Source organism: Gavialis gangeticus, unplaced genomic scaffold (assembly GCF_001723915.1).
Source record: "Gavialis gangeticus isolate Ggan-Ray unplaced genomic scaffold, GavGan_comp1, whole genome shotgun sequence".
Taxonomy (NCBI): Eukaryota; Metazoa; Chordata; order Crocodylia; family Gavialidae; genus Gavialis; species Gavialis gangeticus.
Window position 1 is genome coordinate 208,836,783 of NW_017728992.1, and position 22,131 is coordinate 208,858,913.

A 22,131-nucleotide genomic window follows, 5' to 3' on the forward strand; every position below is an offset into this window, starting at 1 on the left:
GGGGGGGGGGGGTCTGGAGTGACCCCAGTGTCCCAGCATGGTGCAGGATCAGTAGGAGGTGTCCTGGCCTCAGTTTCCCTTGGAGGAGATACGGCCCTTGATGGAGATCTCCTGGGACGCTGCATGCATTGGGCAGTGCTGACCTGGGCATCCTGGGCACGTCAAGCCCAGGGATAACACTGAGCAAGCAGAAGTTGCGATGCCCTTGGTGTGGCACTGAGGATCCTCCTCCCTTTCCTACCCCAGACTGTTGTGCAGCATCTCTGCACAGGTTTGGCAGAGCTGTACCCCAGAGCTGGCTGCATTTCAGCAGGGAGCGAAGGAGTCCCTGGGTCCTGCGGATTAACGGCAGCCACTGCATTTCCAGTGCGTCCGTCCACCTTGCCCTTCTCCCGTCTCAGCTCAACAAGCAGCGCCTGACGGGCCTCAGACCTGGTAGGAGCCATCTGGGGCCAGCTAGAAATAAGCCTGGCCGGACGCTGACCCTGCCTGGCTGGCACCACTGGCATGTGTGACCTGCCTGGTCTTGCTGAAGGCTGCCCTGGCTTGAAGGCAAGGGCAGCAGGGATGTACCAGCTGGCAGAGACCAGTGGGAGAGCAGAGTCCAGGCAGCGGAGGGGGCCAGGACCGTGCACAAGGCTGCTTGAGGGGAGAGAAATGGGCTCGGTTGCAGGATGAGGGCACGTGGGTGCTTTAGCATCCTGCCAGGCCCTGCCAACTCCAGGGATGCTGGCAGCCGCACACGGGCGATGCAAGCTCCCTGACGGCGTGCTGGTGTTTGCGGTAACTGGGCGGTCAAGGAAGGAGGCCCGACATCTCCAAGCTGTTTGCTGGTCAGTGCTCACAGATGGCATCCCTCCATCCTTTCCCTGGGGTGCACTCCAGCCTGGCATGGGATTCATAGGTTGCTGGTCAGCAATGGGGGGAACACAGAAATGCCCAGGGACCCCCTGCCTTGGGCCTGGCCCCCTCCAGTGCTCTCCTGAGTCCATCTCACTGCACCCTGTACCTGCCTCCCCGTCCCCTGCCCTGGGGCCTGCCCCTCATTCACACCAAACAGATCTAGTCTCAGTGCAAGCCTTCTGCCCCCTCTCTGCACAGGGTCTGTGATCGCAGACTCAGAGACAATAAGGGTTGACAGGACCTCAGGAGGTCACATCTAGTCCAGGCCCCTGCTCCAAGCAGGACCAGCCCCAACTACATCATCCCAGCCAAGGCTTTGTGTAGTATTAAAAACCTCCAAGGATGGAGAGACCACAATCTCTCTGGGGAGCCTGTTCCAGTGTTTTACTACCCTCCCAGTGAGAAAGTTTTCCCTAATATCCAACCTCAACTTCCCTTGCTGCAGCTTGAGCCCATTGCTCCTTGTCCTGTCATCTGCCCCCACTGAGAGCAGCCCAGCTCCGTCCTCTTTGCAGCCCCCCGGCAGGGAGGTGAAGGCTGCTACTCAATCCCCCTCGGTCTTCCCTTCTGCAGCCTCAATCAGCCCAGTTCCCTCAGCCTCTCCTCACCAGTCCTGTCCCCCGGCCCCACAACCATTTCCATTGCCCTCCGCTGATGGCACAAGGAACAAGCAGAGGCATCACAGACCCCGTTCACCGCACGTGCTGTCCCACTCCCGGTCCTTTCTGCCCCACTGCTGTGCTGGCAGGCACGGGGAGAATGGGTGCACGAGAGAGCAGAGCCTTTTTGTTTCCATACCCATTCGTGATGCTAACCTCCCCATCGCCGTGGTCATGCTCCCTCTTAACCCCAATATCAGCTGCCTTCCAGCGTCTTGGACTCACGCCCGACCCCTGTCCTCTTCCAGGCACCGCTTCCCCATCTGCCTGCACTTATTTCTCCTCCTACTCCCCTTCTCTTCTCCTTCCTTACTTCTGGGTAACCTCATCTGCCAGCAGATACCCCGCTGCTCTCTCCGTGGAGAGGATGCACAGACCGACCTCTCTGCTGCAGACGTGTCTCCTTCGGCCCAAGCTGAATTCTCCATCTGCCTTTTACTGACATGTCCCGTGGTCAGCTCCAGCTGAGACAGATATTGCTGCCTCTCTCCATCACAGTGGAGAACACCACCATCCTGCCCCCCACCTCAGGCCTGTGCCCTGGGCACCTTCTCTGACCCTTGGTCCTAACCCCCGGCTAGGTCTTGCAGGGCCCTTCTGCATCACGTCCCCCAGACACAGCCACATGCCCGATGAAAACGCTTTTGCCTCTTAATGCCTGCGACACCCTTTCCCTGGCCCTGGTGAGCCCGTGCATTAATTCTCATCTGTGCCCAGCACCGTTCATTGTAAGTGCATGACTTGGGCATATAGTGGGTACTCTCAGGGGGGGATTCCCTGCTAGAGATGTGCCTGGGGAGACCACCGGCATGTTGCTTTTGCCTTGAGAAATCCCAGGCTGTGCAGAAAGGGCAGCACGAGGCTGAAGCACCACTTGAATCCTTCATCAGTCCTAATGAGGTAGAGCTTAGGGGGGCACATAATGGGCCTCAGGGCTGGCTTTCTGCCCAAGCAAAGTCCAGGCTGTAGCCCTGTCTCTCCCGAATAACTCTGCTGGGGAAGCCAGGGCTCGGGGACGAACAAGGCTTTCTGCTATGGGAGGAGCGGGAGACTCCATACGCAGGCATTTTCTGGTTGGTCTCTAGTCTAGTCTCCGAGTCCCAGCCTCCTTGCAACCAGGACAATGTCCCCCTCTGAGCTGGTTCTTCGAGGGTTGCCATTGAGTGCTGCCTGGTGCACTTGGCTCGCGGGCTCTCGTGCAGACAGGCGTGCAACGCATAAGCCAAGGTGCAGAATTGGATTGTGCATGGACTTGTAGGGGGCACTCACCAGAAAAGCCTATGCAGAGGGTGCTTTCCCCCCTGAGATGTGGGATCCAGAGCCCCGTAGCCCTGTGCTACCCAGATAACCTTCAGGTCCCACCTGGTTTTACTTGCATGAGGTCCCTGGCACTTTTCACACCAGTAGAATAAGTGTCCTCCTTCCTCCCTTCCTCATGAGGTTTTACTTGCTCACCCCCTCTCTGAAACTGTGTCCTGCTGTGCTCCATCCCAGAAGTAGCTGCATTTCAGTGACGAGCAGCATGACTTTTATGCGTGAGATGCACAGAGCACTTCACGATCCAGTTAGTTGCAAGGCGCTGCAGGACTACATCTTTATTACTCATTAAGCTGCCCCGACTCCTGGCACAAAAGACTTTAGAAAGAGGTCCCTCTGGGAAAGTGTGACAAGGTCGTCTCATTGCTCCCCAGTTGACATTCGAGAGATCAAAGAGATCCGCCCAGGGAAGAACTCCCGGGATTTTGAACGATATCCAGAAGATGCTCGGAAACTGGACGCCGCCATGTGCTTCATCATCCTGTATGGACCCGATTTCAGGCTGCGGACTCTCAGTGTGGCCGGTCAGTGCTGGATGAAGGGCGGGTGATGAGAGACATCTTCACTTTTCCCTGGGGGGTTGCAAATGTTGAGGTCTCGGGCACCTGGGAGCCCCAAGAGCTTTCCCAACCATCTCACCCCTGGTCTCAGGGAGAGGATGGGCAGCAGCCGTGGAAGACAGTGGGACATGGCCACACAGGCTGGGAGAGAGGGTCACAGGGCAGGGGGGAGACAGGACACTTCCCCCAGCAGTTCCAAGCCAATCTTTCTCCTTGCACGTCCCTCCCGCTTTTCATCGGTGTAGCAATGCAGATTTTAGGCTGAAATTAGCTCGGTGAGTACTGAAAGAGAGAAGCGGATGTGTCTAGTCAGTATGAAGCAGAGCATCTCCTAAACCCTGCAGCCCCAATACCCCTGAGCTCAGGAGAAGAAGCTGCCTTTGCAGCCCAGCCCCACCTCAAGTCATCTCCTGCCACCTTGGCCTGACTTGTCCCTTCTCCGCCCGCAGCCTTCTGCGAGGAAGACGTCAGCCTCTGGATAGCGGGCCTGAACTGGCTGGTGACAGACACCCAGAAAGCCCAGACGCCGCTGCAGATTGAGAGGTAGGGGCAGGACTTGGGATCCCCCGGACCTCGGCTTCGAGCTCCCACAGTCATTCCTGAGCGGGGCTGGCTACAGGGTGTCTCTGGGGGCACAGGGAAGTGAAAGGTGGGGAAGGGTCTGTTTGCATCAGGTCCGATTTGGGGCCATGCATTTACTAATCCTAAAGAGCACCAACGATCCGGAGGGGCCCAGAGGTGCTACCAGTTCTCCATGAGGCTCCGTCTCCTGCGGAGAAGGCCCAGCCTGGTCCCCCAGCACTTGAGGGGACCCCTGGCTCCAAGCTGACCCTCTTCTTCTCTGTTCCCTTGTTAGGTGGCTGCGGAAACTCTTTGATGGGATGGACAGGACGAGAGAAGGCAGGTGAGTGACGTCCCTGCTCATAGGAAACTTTCCCCCCTCTACTCCCTGGAGCAAAGAGTTGGTCAGACGAGGCCAAGGAGAAGAGACCCTCATCTCACCCAGATGAGCAAGGGATCTGGGAAGAGGAGTGGTCGCCCTTTAGGCACAGCAGCTGACCCCTCGCATCCCAATCCCTTATGCAAGCTGGCTCAGAAAGGCTCATTTCTCTGGGTCTTCATGCCCTTGCCATCAGCAGCCGATGCCCCAGTGCCACCGCTCGAGCTCTCTTTTAGAGCCCCCGTTAGCATCACCAGGAGCTTTGCATGTGTGAAGGCAGCAGGACAAAGCCTGGTTCTCCCCTGGGGCCATCTGGGAGCCAGATCTAATAGCTCCTTGGGAGCCAAACAGGAATGAACAGAAGCCAGGGAAGTGGGACAGGGCTGCTGGACAATAAAGGAGCCATGGGTCAGCTGGGGCAGGAGGGGAAAAGAGAGCAAGGTTTTCCGTGTTGCTTTATCATGAAATAATTATCATGTTGCTCCTGCAGAGCGGGGCCCCTGCACCATCGGGGCCCTGCTCTGCCCGAGGCGCTAATGAGGAGCAGCAGCAGGGGGTGGAGGGAGACCTTTTGGCCCCACTGCGTGCCGTAAACAGGACATCAGGCAGGAAGCAGGGGGGGTCTGTCCAGGAAGGGGGCAGGAAATGATGCAGAAAACGGGACGAGAATGGGAGGAACCATCGGCTCTTTGCAAAACAGGGCGATATCCTCCAGCCGTCGTGGTCTTGCTGGCTGTGCAAGGCCGTCTCAGGCTCGCGGCAAGGGGGAAAAGCCCCCAGAGAATTGCTGCAGGGGTCCCCAGGGCATCCTGCCTGCTCCCAGCTCTATCAGACTCCCATGGAGGTGATTTTATCGGGCGCGTTGCATCGTGCAGCAAAGACTAGCTGGCAAGGCGTTCCTCATAAGTCATGGGGAGCCTGCAGGGCTCAGCAGATGCCCAGCACGTCCCAGGATCAGGCCCTTAATATGCGAGCATCCCCGGTCTGCAAGTCACCGGCCAATACAGGCGGGCTGGGGCAGCTCTGAGCACTCAGGGAAGTGGGGGGGCTCCCTCCTTCCTGCGGCTCCTTTACCGTGGCATGAGTTGACCTGGATCTTGGGATCTCCAGCTGAGTATACACGCAACTCACATCGGGGCTGGGCAGGAGAGAGAAGAAAACTGCCTTTCAGAGCAACACAGCTACCCCGATGCAAGTGGTAGCATACGGCAGGTCAGCTCTGAGCCCATCCCAGCTGCCTCTTGGCGAGGAGGAGGTCTGTGACCAGCACCATGGTGCCGACCAGGCCTTCTGGGGCAGACGAGGTCTCGTTTTGGAGGATCTCACCCAGGCCTTTGAAATCCCAGGAATTGCACTGAGTGGCTGTTGGGGAGGGGAGGATGCCGCCATCTCCTGTCGGAAGTTGGCAACAGGCTGACAATGGATGGCTGGGCTGAGTGCTTAGGTTTGGCCAAGATGGGCATTTTTTCTAGTTTTTTCCCTGATGGGTATTTTTTCGGATTCCCGTGATGGGTATTTTTTTGGATCGTTTATTCCATGATAAATGGAGCTCGGGGCCTGCCTGGCCCGCGTGTGACCCGGGGATGGATTTCGCGACAAGTTTCCAAAGCGAAAAAAGATGAAGGGAAAGGTCAGAAGCCCCCAAATGGCTGGTTTCAACCTTCCTGACATGGATCGTTGTGATCCTTTGGGCTAGATCCTTTGAGCTAGCCACTTGTGGGTGGAAGATGTGAAATAGCTGACATTTCCACCCTATTTTGGTCCTCGAACGGTGGAAAGGCAGTGAGTAGACCAGGCCACGGGTCAATTTGGCTGCGGAAATGGCTCCCCTGGGTACTAAACTCACCATCAACAACGTTAAGACAAATATCAAGATATCCGAGAACTTGCCAGGCTCCAGCTGGGACCAGGCAGACCAGTGATTTCATGGCTTGGTGGTCAAGCGGGGATAGCCCTTGAGTGCCAGTGTCTGCCCTGATGCCTACTGAAGCCCATCGTGCCACATGGAACAGCCCCAACCAGCAAGACTGACCAAAACCCACCCCAGAAAGCTGATAGCCTTGCGGTTTGGGGGCTGCCTCGCGTGTGAGGAGCCCAGGATCAAGTCCTTGCTCTGAGCTGGCCAAAGAGACGATCTAAGCCCCGATCTCCCGTGTCCAAGCAGAAGACAACCATCTCCTCCATTTTGTGACCGACGACCAAATCCATCTGTGTGGTCAGACCTTAGCTTCCAAACCCCATTTGCTTTTATGAAAAAAGGTGCAAAAGGTGGACAAAACAGCTTTCTTGGCCTGCCAAAAAGTCCGACACCCCCTCCCCCTGCCCCCGTTTTGAGACAACGTGAAATGAATTGCTTTCTGATCTTCCAGCTTGACCACCAAGCCATGAAATTGCTGGTTTGCCCGGTCCCAGCTGGAGCCTGGCAAGTTCTCAGATATCTTGATATTTGTCTTAACATTGTTGATGGTGAGTTTAGTGCCCAGGGGAGCCATTTCTGCAGCCAAATTGACCTGTGGCCTGGTCTACTCACTGCTTTTCCACCGTTCAAAAACAAAAATAGGGTGCAAACATCAGATATTGCACGTCTTCCACCCACAAGTGGCTCCCAGGGGCATTCAAGAAAACCCAGTGAAAAGCATAAGCACAATAAAGTGTTTGTAGATGCAACACACACCTCTGCTAACCTGAATGCCCAGCCGGGGAGGTGGGTGGGCAGCCTGGGCTGGGGATTCAGGGTTCAAACCAAAGACTTGTAGGCAGACGGACGCATGCCCCCCACGCAAATGTGCTGGGGATGTTTATTTGCGGGCCTACAAATCTCTACCGTGCCATCAGCTGTTTGGGGTGTCTTTGCTCATCCCAGGCACGTGTTAAACCTCAAAGGAAAACCTCTCTAGATCAAAGACTGCCCGGCAGGCCCCCCCGAGACAGCGAGCTCCCAAGGCTGTGCCCTAGGTCCCTGGCCCTGAGCCCAGACTATCCACATGCCTCTCTGCAGCCTGACTCCTGCTTTGTGTGCCTTGCAGTATCACCGTGAAGGATCTCAAGGCCATGCTGCCGCAGGTCAACTACCGGGTGCCCAACATGCGGTTCCTGCGGGACAAACTCGTGGTAACAGCCCTCCCTCGGTTTTTGTCCTCCAACCCATCCCCCTTCACACCCTCCTGCCCCCTTCTCCCTTCTTGGGTGGGATGGAGGAGGAGTAGAGCCGTCTCGAAATACCATCGGGGTCCTCAGAGAAGGCCCTAAACTCCCACTGGATCAAAGCTTCCTGAGGATTTGAACCACCCTACAGGTTTGAAGAGGGCTTTCCCACAACTGGGGTTTGACAAACCCAGCAAAAGGGGTTGAGTTTATTCTCCCCTTCCCTGCCTGCTCCTCCGCCTTGCTCTGTGCTTGGGGTACAGCTGGATAGAAACGCAATGAGCTTCCTGAGAAAGGTTGTCAAAGGGTCTCTACAGAAGCAGCTTTGTTGTATTTCCTGCCCCTCTCTCGTGCTCCCTGCTCACACTAATCTGGGAACAGGATCTTATGGCCTGTCGTCACCAGCTCAGTCTGCCTTTTCTCCCACCAGGAAGTGGAAGCCAGGAACGAGATGTCCTTTTCTCACTTCACCCAATTCTACAAGAACCTGATGTTCGATGCTCAGAAATCGGTAAGAGGCCCGGACCTGCAGAGACCCTGCCCGCCCTCAGGAGACCCTGCCGCTGTATGCAGATGTGAAGGCAGCCAGATGTGAAACCGGGAATTTTGTCCCAGACCCCCTGTGGGGTCTGGACCTGGCCAGTTTTACCGAGTCACAAATGGTCGCAGTGGGAGCTTCACATAGGAAAAGTGTCCCCAGCCTGCAAATATCAGTGGGTGGCTCTGCTTGGAGGGGCCTCGGGAGGGCATGCTGTTGCCCGTTTCCATGAGCGGTCATTTCATCGCATGCCAGTGGGTACGGCATATGGAGAAACAGCCTCTCTCAGCCAGCGAGTGCCCTAACAGGGAGATGGGACAAGCTCGTTGGGTTCATTAGAGGATCCAGGGAGGGAAGACAGCTGCTTTGGGGGGCACGGGCATCCTGCTGAGCCCTTTTGCCTGATGCGTGCCCAATGTCTCTGATGAAGTGCCTGTGCTCTCCTATTCCCAGCTGTTTAACCAGCCTGTTTCACCCGTTTCAGGTCATCGAGCAGCTGGAGCTCTCCTTTCCCCTACGGTGAGTACACAGGCTTTTCACTGCCCCCTTCCTCTCCCTCCCCGGGTCAATGAGACCCCCTGCCCGCCCAGGGCACTGGCCTTACAACCAGCCTCATCCTTGCATGTGTGAGAGACACCCAGAAGAGACATCTCCTTACAAGCCCAGCCCTGTCGGCCCCCCACAGCAGCACCCAGCACCACAGGGCTCAGCTGGACACACTAAGCTGGACATGAGGACTCTGTCCCTGTCCCTGTCCCTGCCCTGTTTGCACAGGCACTGGCAGTGAGGTCCAGCCTGGGAGCGGAGCAAGTGTCTGGGATTCAATGAGTTGCCCCCACCTGCCCCATCCCAAGATTGAGCTCTCAGGCGTGTTAATATAACACCTGAGTAGCAACCGGGGCTTGACGCTGGCCCGCTGTCACTGAGCTGCAGGGATGGGTGGGACGAAGCGTTGGGCGCACCCAGCTTGCCTGACGGGCTCTCTGCACCCCCAGCAACGTCGACCGGCCGGAGCTGTGCCAGATTATGCTGTACGACTTCCAGAAGTTCCTGCTGTACGACCAGAAGGTACGTGCCGAAACAGGCACCCGGCAACCCCTGCACCGGGGGCAGCAAGCCCTTCTCCCCTGCCCGGGGCACTGGCACTGTCCTCACGGCCGCTGGCCAGAAATCAGAGCAAGCCTCGCCGCTGCCTCGAGACACGCGCAGCCTACGGTCGGTCATTGCCATCCAGCCGATGTTCAGGTCCACGGGTGACATGAGTTTGGTGGCTCTCTCCCTCACCCGGTGGCACATGAACCACCTCATCCCAATCTCAGCAGAGAAAATGAGCCCAGCGCTCTCCGGGAAAGGTCAATGGGAGAGGGACACATTCCCTGCCGCCACCCCGGCTCTGCAGGAAGCCGAAGCCAAACCGATCCAGACTAGAAAGAAGCTGCCCCACGTTAGCAGGGACAGCAAACAAGCAGGAATAACCAGGGGAAAAGGCAGTTCCCTGGGAAGGAGGGAGCCCTGGGCTCCCAGTACACTTTATGCAGCATATCCAGTTGCTATCGAATGCAAGTGGCACACGCAGCCCCTTGCTTTTTCTCCTTCGGCCTCACCGCCGCTCCATGGCTCAGCTCCAGAGAAGGGGCCCTGAGCTGAACCCAGGGGTTAGGGCGCTCTTCCAGAAAATGGGAGCTAGGGGGTCAAACCCAGGTTGCCCACTTGTTGAATAAGTACCCGCGTCCCTCAACCACTGGGTAAGACCTCGCTGGGGCTGAGCCCTGGTCTTTTCCCTGCAGATCAGGCTGGCGGTGCAGCCATGCGTGGCAGTCCTAGGTAGGGTCCTGCCTTATGTCCCTGGGGTGCTGAAGCCACCGGCAAGATGACGTGTGGCTCTTGGGCCTTCAGGTCTGAGCCTTGACTGATATTCAAGCCTCTGGTGCAGCTCCTCTGGTAACACTACCCTCTGCAATCCCCTCTCCAGGAGCCCTGGGCCAACGACGTCGGCAAGGTGCGGGAGTACATGTGTGGCTACCTCCGGGACCCCTGCAGTGACATTTCAGAGCCCTTCTTCCAGCTGGATGAGGTAGGTGGGCCTTTACCCAGCCCCGTGGTAGAAATTGTAGTGCCTTGGCCAGACCTCAAACTCCTACTTGGGAATGATGCCGGCTGGGGTAGGGAGAGGGTGTGTCTTGCATGTGTGTGTAAGTGTAAAGTCCCAGGCAGCACACCTCTTTGGACCAGGGAGCAGCTTGTGCCAGGCCAGATCAGGCCGTATAGTCTGGTATTGCAGCCTGACCCTCACGTTAGGCTGGTGCATGGTGCTGCACATCTGGGAGACGACTTTCCTTCCTGACCCTTGCAGGGGGATCTCTTTGTGCTCTGAAGCATGAGATTGGATTGTCCTCGTTGAAGGGACACAGCCACTGCTTTGCTATTTATTGATCCTAAGATCCCGCCAGAGCATGTGACCTTGCGCTGTCGCACATGGGAATGGTTGTAACGAAGGATGGGTCTGCGCCCCCCCCGCCCCCCATGCACATCTGGAGAAGACCCCCTCCCAGACTCCCTGCCTCTGGCCCGTCCCCAGCTGTTACACTGAAGTCACTGGACCATCTCCCCTGGATCATCCTCCACTCTCCTCCACCATCTTCCTCCTATTTCTGTTAGCGCTTGGGCCCAGCGCCCCGTCTCCCAATCTTGCCTTGGGCTGAATCCCTGCATCCAGGAGCCCACCCCTGCGTCCGTGACTCTAATCAGCTTTCCTTCCCTCCCCAGTTCCTGACATACCTGTTCTCCAAGGAGAACATGGTCATGGACTCCAAGTATGAGCGGGTGGTCCCGGAGGAGATGAACTACCCCCTGTCCCAGTACTGGATCTCCTCCTCCCACAACACGTAAGAGCCAGGCATCATCCCCGTCCGAAGGAGCCCCGGCTGGGTGGGGGGAAGCTAAAGCAGCCCTCACCCCCTCCACCCCTCTGCCAGCACTGGGGACCCTTTCCTCTAGCCTATGAGCTCCTGAAGGCCTCTGGCTTGGATGTCATATTGAGTAGGGGGGCAGGGGCTCTCATTCATCTTCCCTGGGCTTTCTAGGGGAGCATCTCTGCCTCTTCCATCTAGAGTCTAGGGACTTTGGAAAACGAGACTTAAATATAGATCAGATGCTTGCTGCTATTCATCCACCTGCTTCCAGTGAGTTCAGCAGGGCTAGGGCAGCCTTCCCCAGGTGGCATGTAGCCCAGGGACTCCAAGGAGGTCAGAATAGCCAAGAGAGACCAGGGGGCACGTGGGATCCAGCTTCCTCTCCTCGTCCAGGTGCTTGGGCACCTCTAGACACAGCTTGGCCCTTCAGTCCCCCACCTTATTCTCTTTGCAGGTACCTGACCGGGGACCAGTTCTCCAGCGAGTCCTCGCTGGAAGCCTACGCCCGCTGCCTCCGGATGGGCTGTCGCTGCATCGAGCGTGAGTGGCTTGATGCTGGCCTGGGGGCTGGGCTGGGGCGATGAGCTGGGTCAGGCTGAGTCCCGGCTGCTGTTTAGCTGGGAGGCCTCTACGGTACTCCTGGGAGTGGACCTGGAGATGCAGTAGGAAGCGCTGCTTCCTCTGAGCTAGCCCTGAAGCCCCATTGCCACCAGCATCCATGTGACATGTGAAGCCAGGTCCCCGAGCTGTAAGGCTCCCCAGGCATTTCTACCAGCCTGAGTACCCTAACCCCGTTCAGTGAGGGGGGTCGTGCTGCTTCTCCACTTTCCAGCCCTGCACGTTGGCGCAGTGCCTCTGCACTGCATAACCACTGGCCGTGCCCCCCACAGATGTGGCCCTCGGGATGCTTGGCCTGCACATCCCATTGGGACCCGGTGTGGGGGAAGCATGCTCCGGGCACCATGGGCACCTAAGGGTTAACCAAGGGGGTGTCAGCTCCCAGCAAGTGCCCATTGTCTGGCATGACACAGGAATACCACAGCACCCCCTTCTGGCCAATGCAGATGCTGCATCCCGGGCTCTAGGGGCGGTCATAGCCATCCCCTGTGGTAGCCGTGTCACGGCCCCGTACGAACATGCAACGGGAGAATGATCACATGCATGACCGTGTTAACCCTTGAATTGTCTCTGCCCACAGTGGACTGTTGGGACGGTCCGGACGACCTGCCAATCATCTACCACGGCCACACGCTCACCTCCAAGATCAAGTTCCTGGATGTCCTGCACACCATCAAGGAGCACGCCTTTGTGACCTCGGAGTAAGGGCCATCCCTTAGGGTTACTCACCTGGGGGTCTGTGTCACTCTTCACGAAGTCTGGAAAGAGTCCAGCAGAAAGCACCAAAAATGCTTAGGGACCGGGGAGACAAGACATACGAGGAAAGGCTAAAAGTAGGGTTATTGATTCTGGAGGAGAGGGTGGGGTGGGGTTGATAACAGTCTGCAAATCCCTGAAGGGCGATGACAGAAAAGATGGAGATGGGCTCCGAGTTCGTGGGATGCCCTTGGCCCCCAGCCCTGCCCTCGTTCAAGCCCATGGGAGTTTTGCCCCTGACTGCGCTAGGGCTTCAGACCATAGGTCTGCTCCTCTCTCGGCCGCCCCCCTGAGAGGTCAGCCCTGTCCTCCTCCAGGTTCCCCATCATCCTCTCCATCGAGGACCACTGCAGCATCGTGCAGCAGAGGAACATGGCCTCCCACTTCAAGAAGGTCTTTGGGGACATGCTGCTCACCAAGCCGGTGGACATCAATGCGGACGAGCTGCCATCGCCCACCCAGCTCAAGAAGAAAATCCTCATCAAGGTGCGGCACTAAGAGCCCGGATCTCTTCCCTTCGCCCTGCATCTCAGACTGCACAGGGGGCTGTGTCCGGTTTTGGGCCCCCCGCTACACAAAGGATGTGATGTTATGATCCCAGGCAAGCAGGTGGTACCAGAGCTCCAGCCTGGAAATTTCATAGCATGATGGGATGAACTTCCCCTGCTCCAGCTCTTCCGCCTGCCTGCTACACCTCTAAGGGGCTTGGGAACCTGCCAGCCCCATGCAATTTAAACCATGGTCCCAGGCTCTCCTAGCTAAAGCAGCCAGCAATTAGGGAGAAAACCCAGGACACTGTCCCAGATGATCCCCAGACCCCGGGACAGGCGGGCGTTTGCACCACTGCTGCTTCCCCTTGCTGCAGACAGGCAAAGCGGTAATGCTGATTGCAGGCCAGCTGGAGATAAAAGTCTTGTTTCAAGAAGGTACCTTTTATTAGACCAACTAAGAAATAGCCACCAAAAAAAAAATCTTTTTCTGCAAGCTTTCAGACACACATGCCCTTCCTCAGGGTCAGGGAAATTACAGATGGTAAAAAGTCCCCATAAGTAGAAAACAAACTTCATTTTTGCACAGAGGAAGCTGAAGAGGAAGCTGAAGCTGAAGCTTTGTTTTGCAGCTGCTTAGTTGGTCTAATAAAAGGTATCATCTCTGAACCAAGAGTTCGAGAGTTTTGCATTTCTTCTTTGTCTCAGCCCAACACGGCTACCAAATGCATCCCTGTTTCAAGGAGAGCGCGGGGACGCTGGGTCACAGCCCCAAACTCGAAGACTGCAGGGAAAGTGCAGGGGGGTCGATCCTGTGGCTCTCCCGGGGGTGCTTTTCACTGCCAGGTGCACTTGTTTGCCTGCGGTGCCGTAAACTCAAAGAGCAGCAGCCCTGCGCCTGGAGCCAGTTGTTAACAAGAGGCGACACCAAGCAGTGTGGTTCCCCTAAATGGTTTCTGCAGCGCGTCCTCCCAGGGGCTCGTACCCAGGGCAGGGGCCGGTGCAAGCCCTGGGCTCGGGCCCTCGCAGTAATTTGCCTCTGCTCGTTTTCACTCCTGCTCCCCAGCACAAGAAACTGGTGGAGGGAAACCTCTATGAAGAGGTCTCCACGGCCAGTTACTCGGAGAACGACATCAGCAACTCCATCAAGAACGGCATCCTCTACCTCGAGGACCCCATCGACCACGTACGTGCCTCTCTCGCCGCACTTCTTCTCCCAGCAGAGGGTGAGGGTGAAGAAGGGCGCCTTCATCCCCCAAGGAGCCCCGACCAGGTCTTGTAGGGAAGGACGTGGAGCAACCCCCCAAGGGATTGGGGGTTTCCACCCCCCGTGGGTCTCCAGCAGGGCTTGAGCTTACTCATTGCTGTGGGAGCTGCCTCCACTTCCCGGTAGCAGTACTAGGTTGTTACCCAGCACTGGTGCCACACGCCTGCAGCCCTGGCTTGCTCCCTGCAGCCTCCTCGGGGTCCGGGTCTGACGCCGCTTTCTCCTCGGCAGACCTGGAGCCCACATTACTTTGTCCTGACAAGCAACAAGATCTACTACTCGGAGGAGACGTCGCGCTACCAGTTCAACGAGGACGAGGAGGAGGTGGAGCCAAAGGAGGTGGGCGCGGGGGGAGGAAGGCGTGCGCAGGATCGGGGCCCCGAGGGCGCGTGGCTGCGTGGCTCTCCGGCTAAGCAGGGATAGACCGAGGCAGTGGCTGGAGCTGTCTTGGGGAGCAGCCCTGCCTTTTTGGACGCAGAACCGAAGCCCTGGCCACTGCCGGCCATGCAGCGGCCCGTGGCGCTTCTCACGAGACACGGCGTTCGCGTCCACGTGCTGTCGTATTGCAACTGGGGCAATTCACCAACTGTGGGTTTGGGAGCCTCAGCGCTTGGGTTGCTTTTCGGGGCTCTGTTGAAGCGTCGTTGTTGCCCCCTCCCCAGGGCACTTTGGACCGTGGCACTCAACACGTTGCCTCTCTCTGTGCGTCTCCTCCTGGTCTCGCTCCGGTCTGTCCCATCACCCCAACCCTGTCCGTCTCCCCCCTCTCCAGGAGTTCAACAACAACGAGCTGCACTTTACGGAGAAGTGGTTTCACGGGAAGCTGGGCGGGGGGCGCGACGGGCGCCAGATCGCCGAGAAGCTGCTGCACGAGTACTGCACCGAGACGGGCGGCAAGGACGGCACCTTCCTGGTGCGGGAGAGCGAGACCTTCGTGGGGGACTACACCCTCTCCTTCTGGTAGGCCCCTCATGCCCAATCACCGTGACCCCGGCTCCCATCCCTATAGGGGGGCACGGGGGCTCAGGGAATTGAGGACTTTCTCTCCTCCAGCTCCTACCCAGGGTGCCCTAAAGCCCCTAGTCTCCCTCCATCCTAGCACAGTCCCAAGCGAGAGCAGTGCCTAACTGCTCCAGGATCGGGATCAGGACCGTCACCGCGTTGTGTGTGTGTGTGCAGCGCCTAGCACAGAGGGGTCCTGCTCCAGCCTCCCAGCTGCCGGGCACTGCTGCGTGATAAACTATCAACAGCAACCGATAACGACCCCTGTCAGAGGGGAGAAAACCTTAGCCAGGAGGAGCTGGGCTTGGATCACGGCTCTGAGCCGACGTAAAGAGCCACAGATCTAGACAGTCATCAGCTGGGAGCCAGCTGGGGCCTCCCGTACCAAAAGCACCAGATCCCATGGCTGGGGTTAAAAAACCCTACTATTAGCTGTAAGTCACTGGCTGCTGCCATCGCTGGGACCTGCCGCAGAGAGCAACACAATCCCACGGGCTAGGGCTGCGGGCACGCACGGTGATTCCTGTGGGATAATTCACCCCAGAGCTTGCTCCCGCATTAGGAGTGGACACACAGCCAGGTCTCCCCTGCTGTAGGTGTGATTGCAGGGCGGCCACGGGGCGGCGGGGAGCCAGTTTGCATTGCAAACCAAGGGTCTTGTTACACGTGGTGCTTTCAGCTTCTCCAGTGCTGATCGGCTTTAGCGTTAGCGCGAGTTCGGAGCAGATGTACACTCGGTCTGCACAGCTGTGACTTGCCGTTCGAGGGCTGGTGAGCAGGGCCCAGGCTAGGAGCTATCGCTTGAGTTGTCCACATGGAGCAGGAGGGGCACTGCATCCTGGGATGCTGGAGGCCTGCAACTTGGGTGGCTTATCTCTGGGGAGTGGAACATGGATCAGAGATAAACCTACCCTTGAGTGGCGTAACTTTAAGACGCCTAAAGGGTGCTTAAAACTAGTTTACACGTCTGAATGTCCCCTGCCACCGTCCCCTGGGCACCTCTGGCTATGGACGTCTCGCCCCGCTGCAGGAGGTCCAACCGGGTCCAGCATTGCCGCATTCACTCCCGGCAGGAGGCCGGCACCACCAAGTTCTACCTGACGGACAACCTGGTGTTCGACAGCCTGTACAGCCTCATCTGCCACTACCGCGAGGTGCCGCTGCGCTGCAACGAGTTCGAGATGCGGCTCACGGACCCTGTGCCCCAGCCCAACGCCCACGAGAGCAAAGAGTGAGAGTTTCCCCCACTGCGGCCCTGCTCATCCGTGCTCTCCTGTCTCCATCTCCCCGGCCCTCGTGGTCCTTGTGCAGCATCTTCCTGTCCTGCCTCTTCCCCCTGCTGCTCCCATTCCTCCTTGTCTCCCTCCTAGACCTATCCTAGAGACATTAGAAACGGCCCCAAAAGGGTAACCAAAATGATCAGGGGCCTGGAGCAGCTGCCAGGCCAGGAATGAAGATGGAGGGGGGATAGAATAGAGGTTTATAAAATGGGTTTATGAAAAAAATGGTTTATAAAAGGGTTTGGACCGAGCAATCAGGGAACTGTTGTTCACAAAGTCCCAGAACACTGGCAAATGTAGGCGACAGGTGTAAAACGAACAAGAGAAAGGACTCGTTTATCCAGCGTGTAGTTAACCGGTGAGATTCATTGCCACGAGGGTGGTGGAGGCAGCTAGCACAGTCAGGGGCAACAAGGGCTGGGGTACCTTCCTGGGTGATGAATGGCTATTGCAGAGAATGGTTGGAGATGTTTCCTCTGGCCGCTGTAAATCAATAAATAGTGGATGTCAAGGTGGGTACTGAATAAGGGACAGATCACACTGCATGCACATGCAGACACATACACTCACATGTATGCACATACACACGTGTGCGTGCACACATGCACACACACATATTTGCAGACAAGGTTCTTTGGGTAAATGTGATATATTTTTATTAGACCAACTAAATAGTTGGAAAAAATGTTCTTTGCAAAGTTTCAGGCACAAACACCCTTCTTCGGGCATTGGAGAGAGTCTGCCTGCTCACACATACTTGCACACACACCTGCACAAACACAGCAGCACATGCAATAAAGCAGGCCTGACTCCCTCGAGGAGAAGGAAGTGCTGCACATACGCACATGTGTGCACACACATACATCTTCGACACACATGCACCCTTAGCCAAGGCTTTGTGCACCTAGCGTGTCTCTAGGGAGTGGAGTATCAGAGCCGTTTTGCCCCGCTCCCAGCCTCAGCCCCTTTGTCAGCGCTCAACAGGACTCATGGCTGGCACCCGTGCAGAGGTTAATGTGCGGGTCCTGCCCTCTGCTCTTCCCCGGCCCAGGTGGTACCACGCCAGCCTGACCCGCCTGCAAGCCGAGCACATGCTGATGCGGGTGCCCCGAGATGGAGCCTTCCTGGTGCGCAAGCGCAGCGAGCCCAGCTCCTACGCCATCTCCTTCCGGTGAGTGCCCCCCCAGGACCCCGGGCACCCACAGACCCAGCAAACTGGCTCATTGCTGGGCACAGGGCAGAGAAGCACCCGGCTTTTCCTTCTGTGTCCCAGGGCTGCTGGGAACTTGTCCTTCCAGGATGCTCACCCCTCTACGTCCTGGCAGCATTTCCCATGGGGCAGGTACCCTTGTAACCACCCCGGGGTGCGTCTCTAAGCTTCTTCGCCCTGCAGCGCTCTGCATTGCTGCTGCTGTGCATCATTTCTGCAGCAAGCAGAGCAACCCTCTTGCCAGTTTGCAAGACCTCCAAGAGGACATACTCCACCGCCGAGCTCACCCCCACCCCCTGTGCGTCCCGTCCCAGGCTTAAACCCTCTGGGTTGTGTTGCCAACAGGGCAGAAGGCAAGATCAAGCACTGCCGCATCCAGCAGGAAGGCCGCCTCTTCATGCTGGGCAGCTCGGCCGAGTTCGAGAGCCTGGTGGACCTGGTGAGCTACTACGAGAAGCACCCGCTGTACCGCAAGATGAAGCTGCGCTACCCCATCAACGAGGAGACGCTGGAGAAGATGGGCACCGCCGTGAGTATGGGGACAGGGGGCATGAGAGGGGCATTGCAGGCAGGACAAGGCTGGGCTCTGCCGTGGCTACAGGCATGGGTGGATCTAGGATTGTAAAAAGGGGGGTGCACAGGGTGAGGTGCATCATATATAAACCAACGCCTACTTTTCTCCGGTTATAACTGCACAAGAAGCTGTGTTACTAGGCTGGGGGGGCTAGGGCTGCATGATTCAGTTGACTCCCTCAGCACGACTAGAAATGCTGCTGTCGCTGCCAAGCTCGGGTTTTAAATTTTGGGTGGAGCAGGGATCAAAGGGTGGTTTGAATGCACCAGCATGCTTCCCCCATATCAGCCCCTGGACGTGGGTCCCCACAGGAGCGACAGGAAGGAGGCAACCTGGCCTCTAGCCCACAGACTGCTTGAGCGCAGCCCCACTGCTGAGGCGTGCCCCAGAGATGCAGCAGACCAGGGGCAAGAGGGGCTGGGCTGCAAATGTGGGTCTGAATGGGGCTGTGTGCACCAACCTGGACACAGAGCAGCACCGGGCGTGCACCCACAAGCACAACCCGGAGAGAGCACAGGTGTGCCGTGCTGTCACGTGCCACCTTCACCTGGGTCTTTGGGCCGTATGCCCTTCGATGTCTGCAATAGAGGAGCAGTGCGAGGGGGGAAGGACGTGGCTGAGCCCCTCACCACTAGGCCAGGGGTATACACCCCAGCTGCCGCTGCTCCCCCATGGCAGGACACGGCTTTCCCTGCCTTGCATGCCACATGGCTCCATTTGGGCACCTCCATCCCACCCCAGTCTCCTCTTCCCCAGTGGAGATGCTCTCAGGTCTCTTCCCCCAGCCCCAGAATAGGGAAAGGGGGAAGCAGGGGACCGCCTGCCCGCTTAACTCTGCTGCCCGGCCTTGCAGGAGCTGGACTATGGAGCCCTGTATGAGGTGCGGACCCCCCACTTCTACGTGGAGGCCAACAAGATGCCAATGGCCAGGGTAAGAGAGTGCCGGCCGGAGTCTGGTAATACAAAGACAAGGGGGCAGCGGGCTGCAAGTGTGAAGCAAGCACAAGGAAATACGTTTTCACGCAGCACGTCATTCACTTGTGGAACTCCTTGCCGCTGGATGCGGCGGAGGCCACGAGTGGGTTCAGAAAGGGATGGAGCAAATGGATGCAGGCGGGGCGCAGTGCAGGCTGTCAAACATTTTCCAGGACACTTTTATACTTCTGACTTCTGTCCTCGGACAGACCAGCCCTTCAGCTGAGCCCAACCAGGGGAAGGCTGGGCCAAAAGGGAGCTCTTTTCTGGGAAATTACAGAAGTTTGGAGCTATTACCTCCAGGGTGGTAAGGGCGACCATTAACAGACGTAGTTAGCCGTGTTTGTCTGAAGTTGAGAAGAAGGCAGGGCAGATTTGTACCGTATAGACTAACTAACCAAAGTGTGTGTACATGATAAATATATGTGGGGGGTATGTATATACCGCACAAGCTTTTGTGAGCTGAAGCTCACTTTGTCAGACCACTGGCAGCCTTGAAAGGGAAAGGGGGGTTTAATTGCTCACATAAATGGTCACCCAGCGAGACTATGAGGGGACCCCCCGGGATAGCCCGTGCTACCAAGGAGTGCCCCGCTGCCAGTCAGGAGGCATGTGAGTTGTTATGGCCACGGGCTAGAGAGCAGTTTCTTGGAGCTCCCCAATCAGACCGCATTGCGCTAGGGGCTGTACAAGCACAGGACGGAGAGCTGGCCCCTGCCTCAAACATCTGCGTGTAAGACAGAAGGCAGCTGATGGTGGGGGTACAAAGAAGTGATGAGGCTTAGCTTGATTAGCGTGAATGATTAGAGTGACAGTGCTGACTACAGCGTGTATAGAGATACTCGTGGCCAGGGCTCTCCAGGACTATCCCATCTATTCCTCTCTTCTACAAGCACTGTTTACATGGGGCTGGATGCCACGGGACAGGGACCTGGCTTGCAGTCCTTTGCAAGCTTCGCCTTGCAACTCCCACCCCAGGAGCGCTAGTGATGCCAGCCTGTGTCTCTGCTCTTGCCTAGTGCACGGTGAAGGCCCTGTACGACTACAAGGCGCAGCGGGAAGACGAGCTCTCCTTCTGCAAACAGGCCATCATCCACAATGTGGACAAGCAGGACGGAGGCTGGTGAGTGCCTGCTCCTCAGGCTGCTTTCAGCTGAGGCCTAGAGTGACCTGGGAAAGCCCAGTGCCAGGGGCTGGCTCCTCTCCTGACCCTGTCCTGAGGAACGAGTGAAAGAGGCATCCCTCATCCCATCGGGGCATGTCAGAGCATTGCAATCTTGGTGGCTAGGGGAGCCATGCAGTGTCTTAGCCCCTGGCCTGATTGAGGGGATGGCTCAGAGGCAAGTGGAGAGGTGAAGGCTTGCAGTAGCACACCTCGTTGGACATGCAGAAAGGATGTGGACACATTGGAGAGAGTCTAGGGGAGGGCAATGGAAATGGTTGTGGGGCTGGGGGACAGGACTGGTGAGGGGAGGCTGAGGGACCTGGGCTGATTGAGTCTGCAGAAGGGAAGACCGAGGGGGATCAAATAGCAGCCTTCACCTCCCTGCAGGGGGGCTGCAAAGAGGATGGAGCTGGGCTGGTCTCAGGGGGGCAGATGACAGGACAAGGAGCAATGGGCTCAAGTTACAACAAGGAAAGTTGAGGTTGGATATTAGGAAAACTTTTCTCACGGGAAGGGTAGTAAAGCACTGGAACAGGCTACCCAGAGAGGTGGGGGACTCTCCATCCTTGGAGGTTTTTAAGACCCAGGTAGACAAATCCTTGGCTGGGATGATGTAGTTGGGGCTGGTCCTGCTTGGACCTGATGTCCCTTCCCACCCTCATTTTCTACGACACCATGCCCGTGTCTGCCTGCCCTGGGGAGGAGGTCCCACGTCCTGGTCTTGTGTAGCAGCGACCTGTAGCTATAGCCCCAGCCCACAGCTGCGCAGGGGGTGGCTGCTGTCCTTGTCTGGCCTGCCAGCACTGCTGAGATGTGGTTTAATGCTCCTTTTCTGTCCCCCTGTTCCAACCATTCCCTCGACAATGCGTGCAGTGTGAACGCCCCTTACACCCCCGAGTCACTCTGCTTGCCTTGTTCCTGTGACCCTTTGCAGGTGGCGAGGAGACTACGGGGGCAAGAAGCAGCTCTGGTTCCCGGCCAACTACGTGGAGGAGATGCTGAACACGCAAGCGCCGGAGCAGGATGAGGCTGTGAGTGCAAACCCCCGTGCCGGCTCCACTCCCAGCCCCCAGGCTGCAGTGGGAGAGACCCCCTCAAGCTGTCCTGAACACGAGGGGTTAACTGTGTGCCTATGTGGAGGGGAGATAACTCAGCTGTATAGGTAACCCCACCCCTTCTGGGGCAACAAGGCCCCACTTTCATGCCATGCTGTTGGGGGAAAAGACCTCCCTGGTGTTAGTTTTAAACTTACTAGTTTCGTGCTGTGACCCCTTGTTCTTCTCTGGTGGGAGAAGGCAATAATAAATCCCTATTGCTTTCTCTTTGCGATTTAGTATTTTGGAAACCCTGCTCATGTTGCCCTTCGAGCATCTCTTTTCTAAACGGGTCTCATTAGTCTCTCCTCCTAGGGAAGACCCTCCGTGCCACTCATCATCCTTGCTGCCCTTCTCTGCACCTTCTCCACTTCTCCTATCTCCTTTTGGAGGTGCAGGGACCAGGGCTGGGTGCAGGATCCAAGGTGTGGCTGCACCAAGGGTTTCTAAAGGGGCATTGGGAAGGGAGGGTTCAAATAGCCTCAGTTCTGGCGACTGTGGCCACCTGTCCTCACTGCCCTGCGCTCGGAGCTACTGCAGATACAGCAAAGGCAGAAAGCAGACGTCTCCAGGTGACCTTTCCTCTGTCCCTCTCTTCCAGTCAGCAGAAAACAGCCCCTTGGGGAATTTCCTGAAAGGCTTCATTGACGTCCCGTCCTGCCACGTAGGTGAGTGTCGGCGTCCGTGGCTGGAGGAGCAGGTAGATTGCACGTGCATCTTTGGGAGGAA

The 22,131-nt window shown here is 57.3% G+C and overlaps 1 protein-coding gene across 2 annotated transcripts in view; it reads left to right on the plus strand.

The window, feature by feature from the left end:
• The window catches only part of LOC109305247 (1-phosphatidylinositol 4,5-bisphosphate phosphodiesterase gamma-1-like), a 76,719-nt gene that overhangs the window by 29,529 nt on the left and 25,059 nt on the right, over nt 1-22,131 (plus strand). For both annotated transcript variants that reach the window (XM_019528258.1, XM_019528256.1), the window contains exons 2-23: nt 3,254-3,403; nt 3,889-3,982; nt 4,296-4,343; nt 7,406-7,490; nt 7,954-8,034; nt 8,546-8,580; nt 9,057-9,129; nt 10,034-10,135; nt 10,828-10,946; nt 11,428-11,513; nt 12,172-12,292; nt 12,665-12,833; nt 13,902-14,021; nt 14,334-14,441; nt 14,875-15,062; nt 16,135-16,335; nt 17,436-17,555; nt 17,940-18,123; nt 19,022-19,099; nt 20,163-20,266; nt 21,243-21,339; nt 22,004-22,070. In XM_019528258.1, coding sequence (XP_019383803.1) covers nt 3,254-3,403; nt 3,889-3,982; nt 4,296-4,343; nt 7,406-7,490; nt 7,954-8,034; nt 8,546-8,580; nt 9,057-9,129; nt 10,034-10,135; nt 10,828-10,946; nt 11,428-11,513; nt 12,172-12,292; nt 12,665-12,833; nt 13,902-14,021; nt 14,334-14,441; nt 14,875-15,062; nt 16,135-16,335; nt 17,436-17,555; nt 17,940-18,123; nt 19,022-19,099; nt 20,163-20,266; nt 21,243-21,339; nt 22,004-22,070 — 2,430 coding nt within the window. The remainder of the gene's footprint in view (nt 1-3,253; nt 3,404-3,888; nt 3,983-4,295; nt 4,344-7,405; nt 7,491-7,953; nt 8,035-8,545; nt 8,581-9,056; nt 9,130-10,033; nt 10,136-10,827; nt 10,947-11,427; nt 11,514-12,171; nt 12,293-12,664; nt 12,834-13,901; nt 14,022-14,333; nt 14,442-14,874; nt 15,063-16,134; nt 16,336-17,435; nt 17,556-17,939; nt 18,124-19,021; nt 19,100-20,162; nt 20,267-21,242; nt 21,340-22,003; nt 22,071-22,131) is intronic.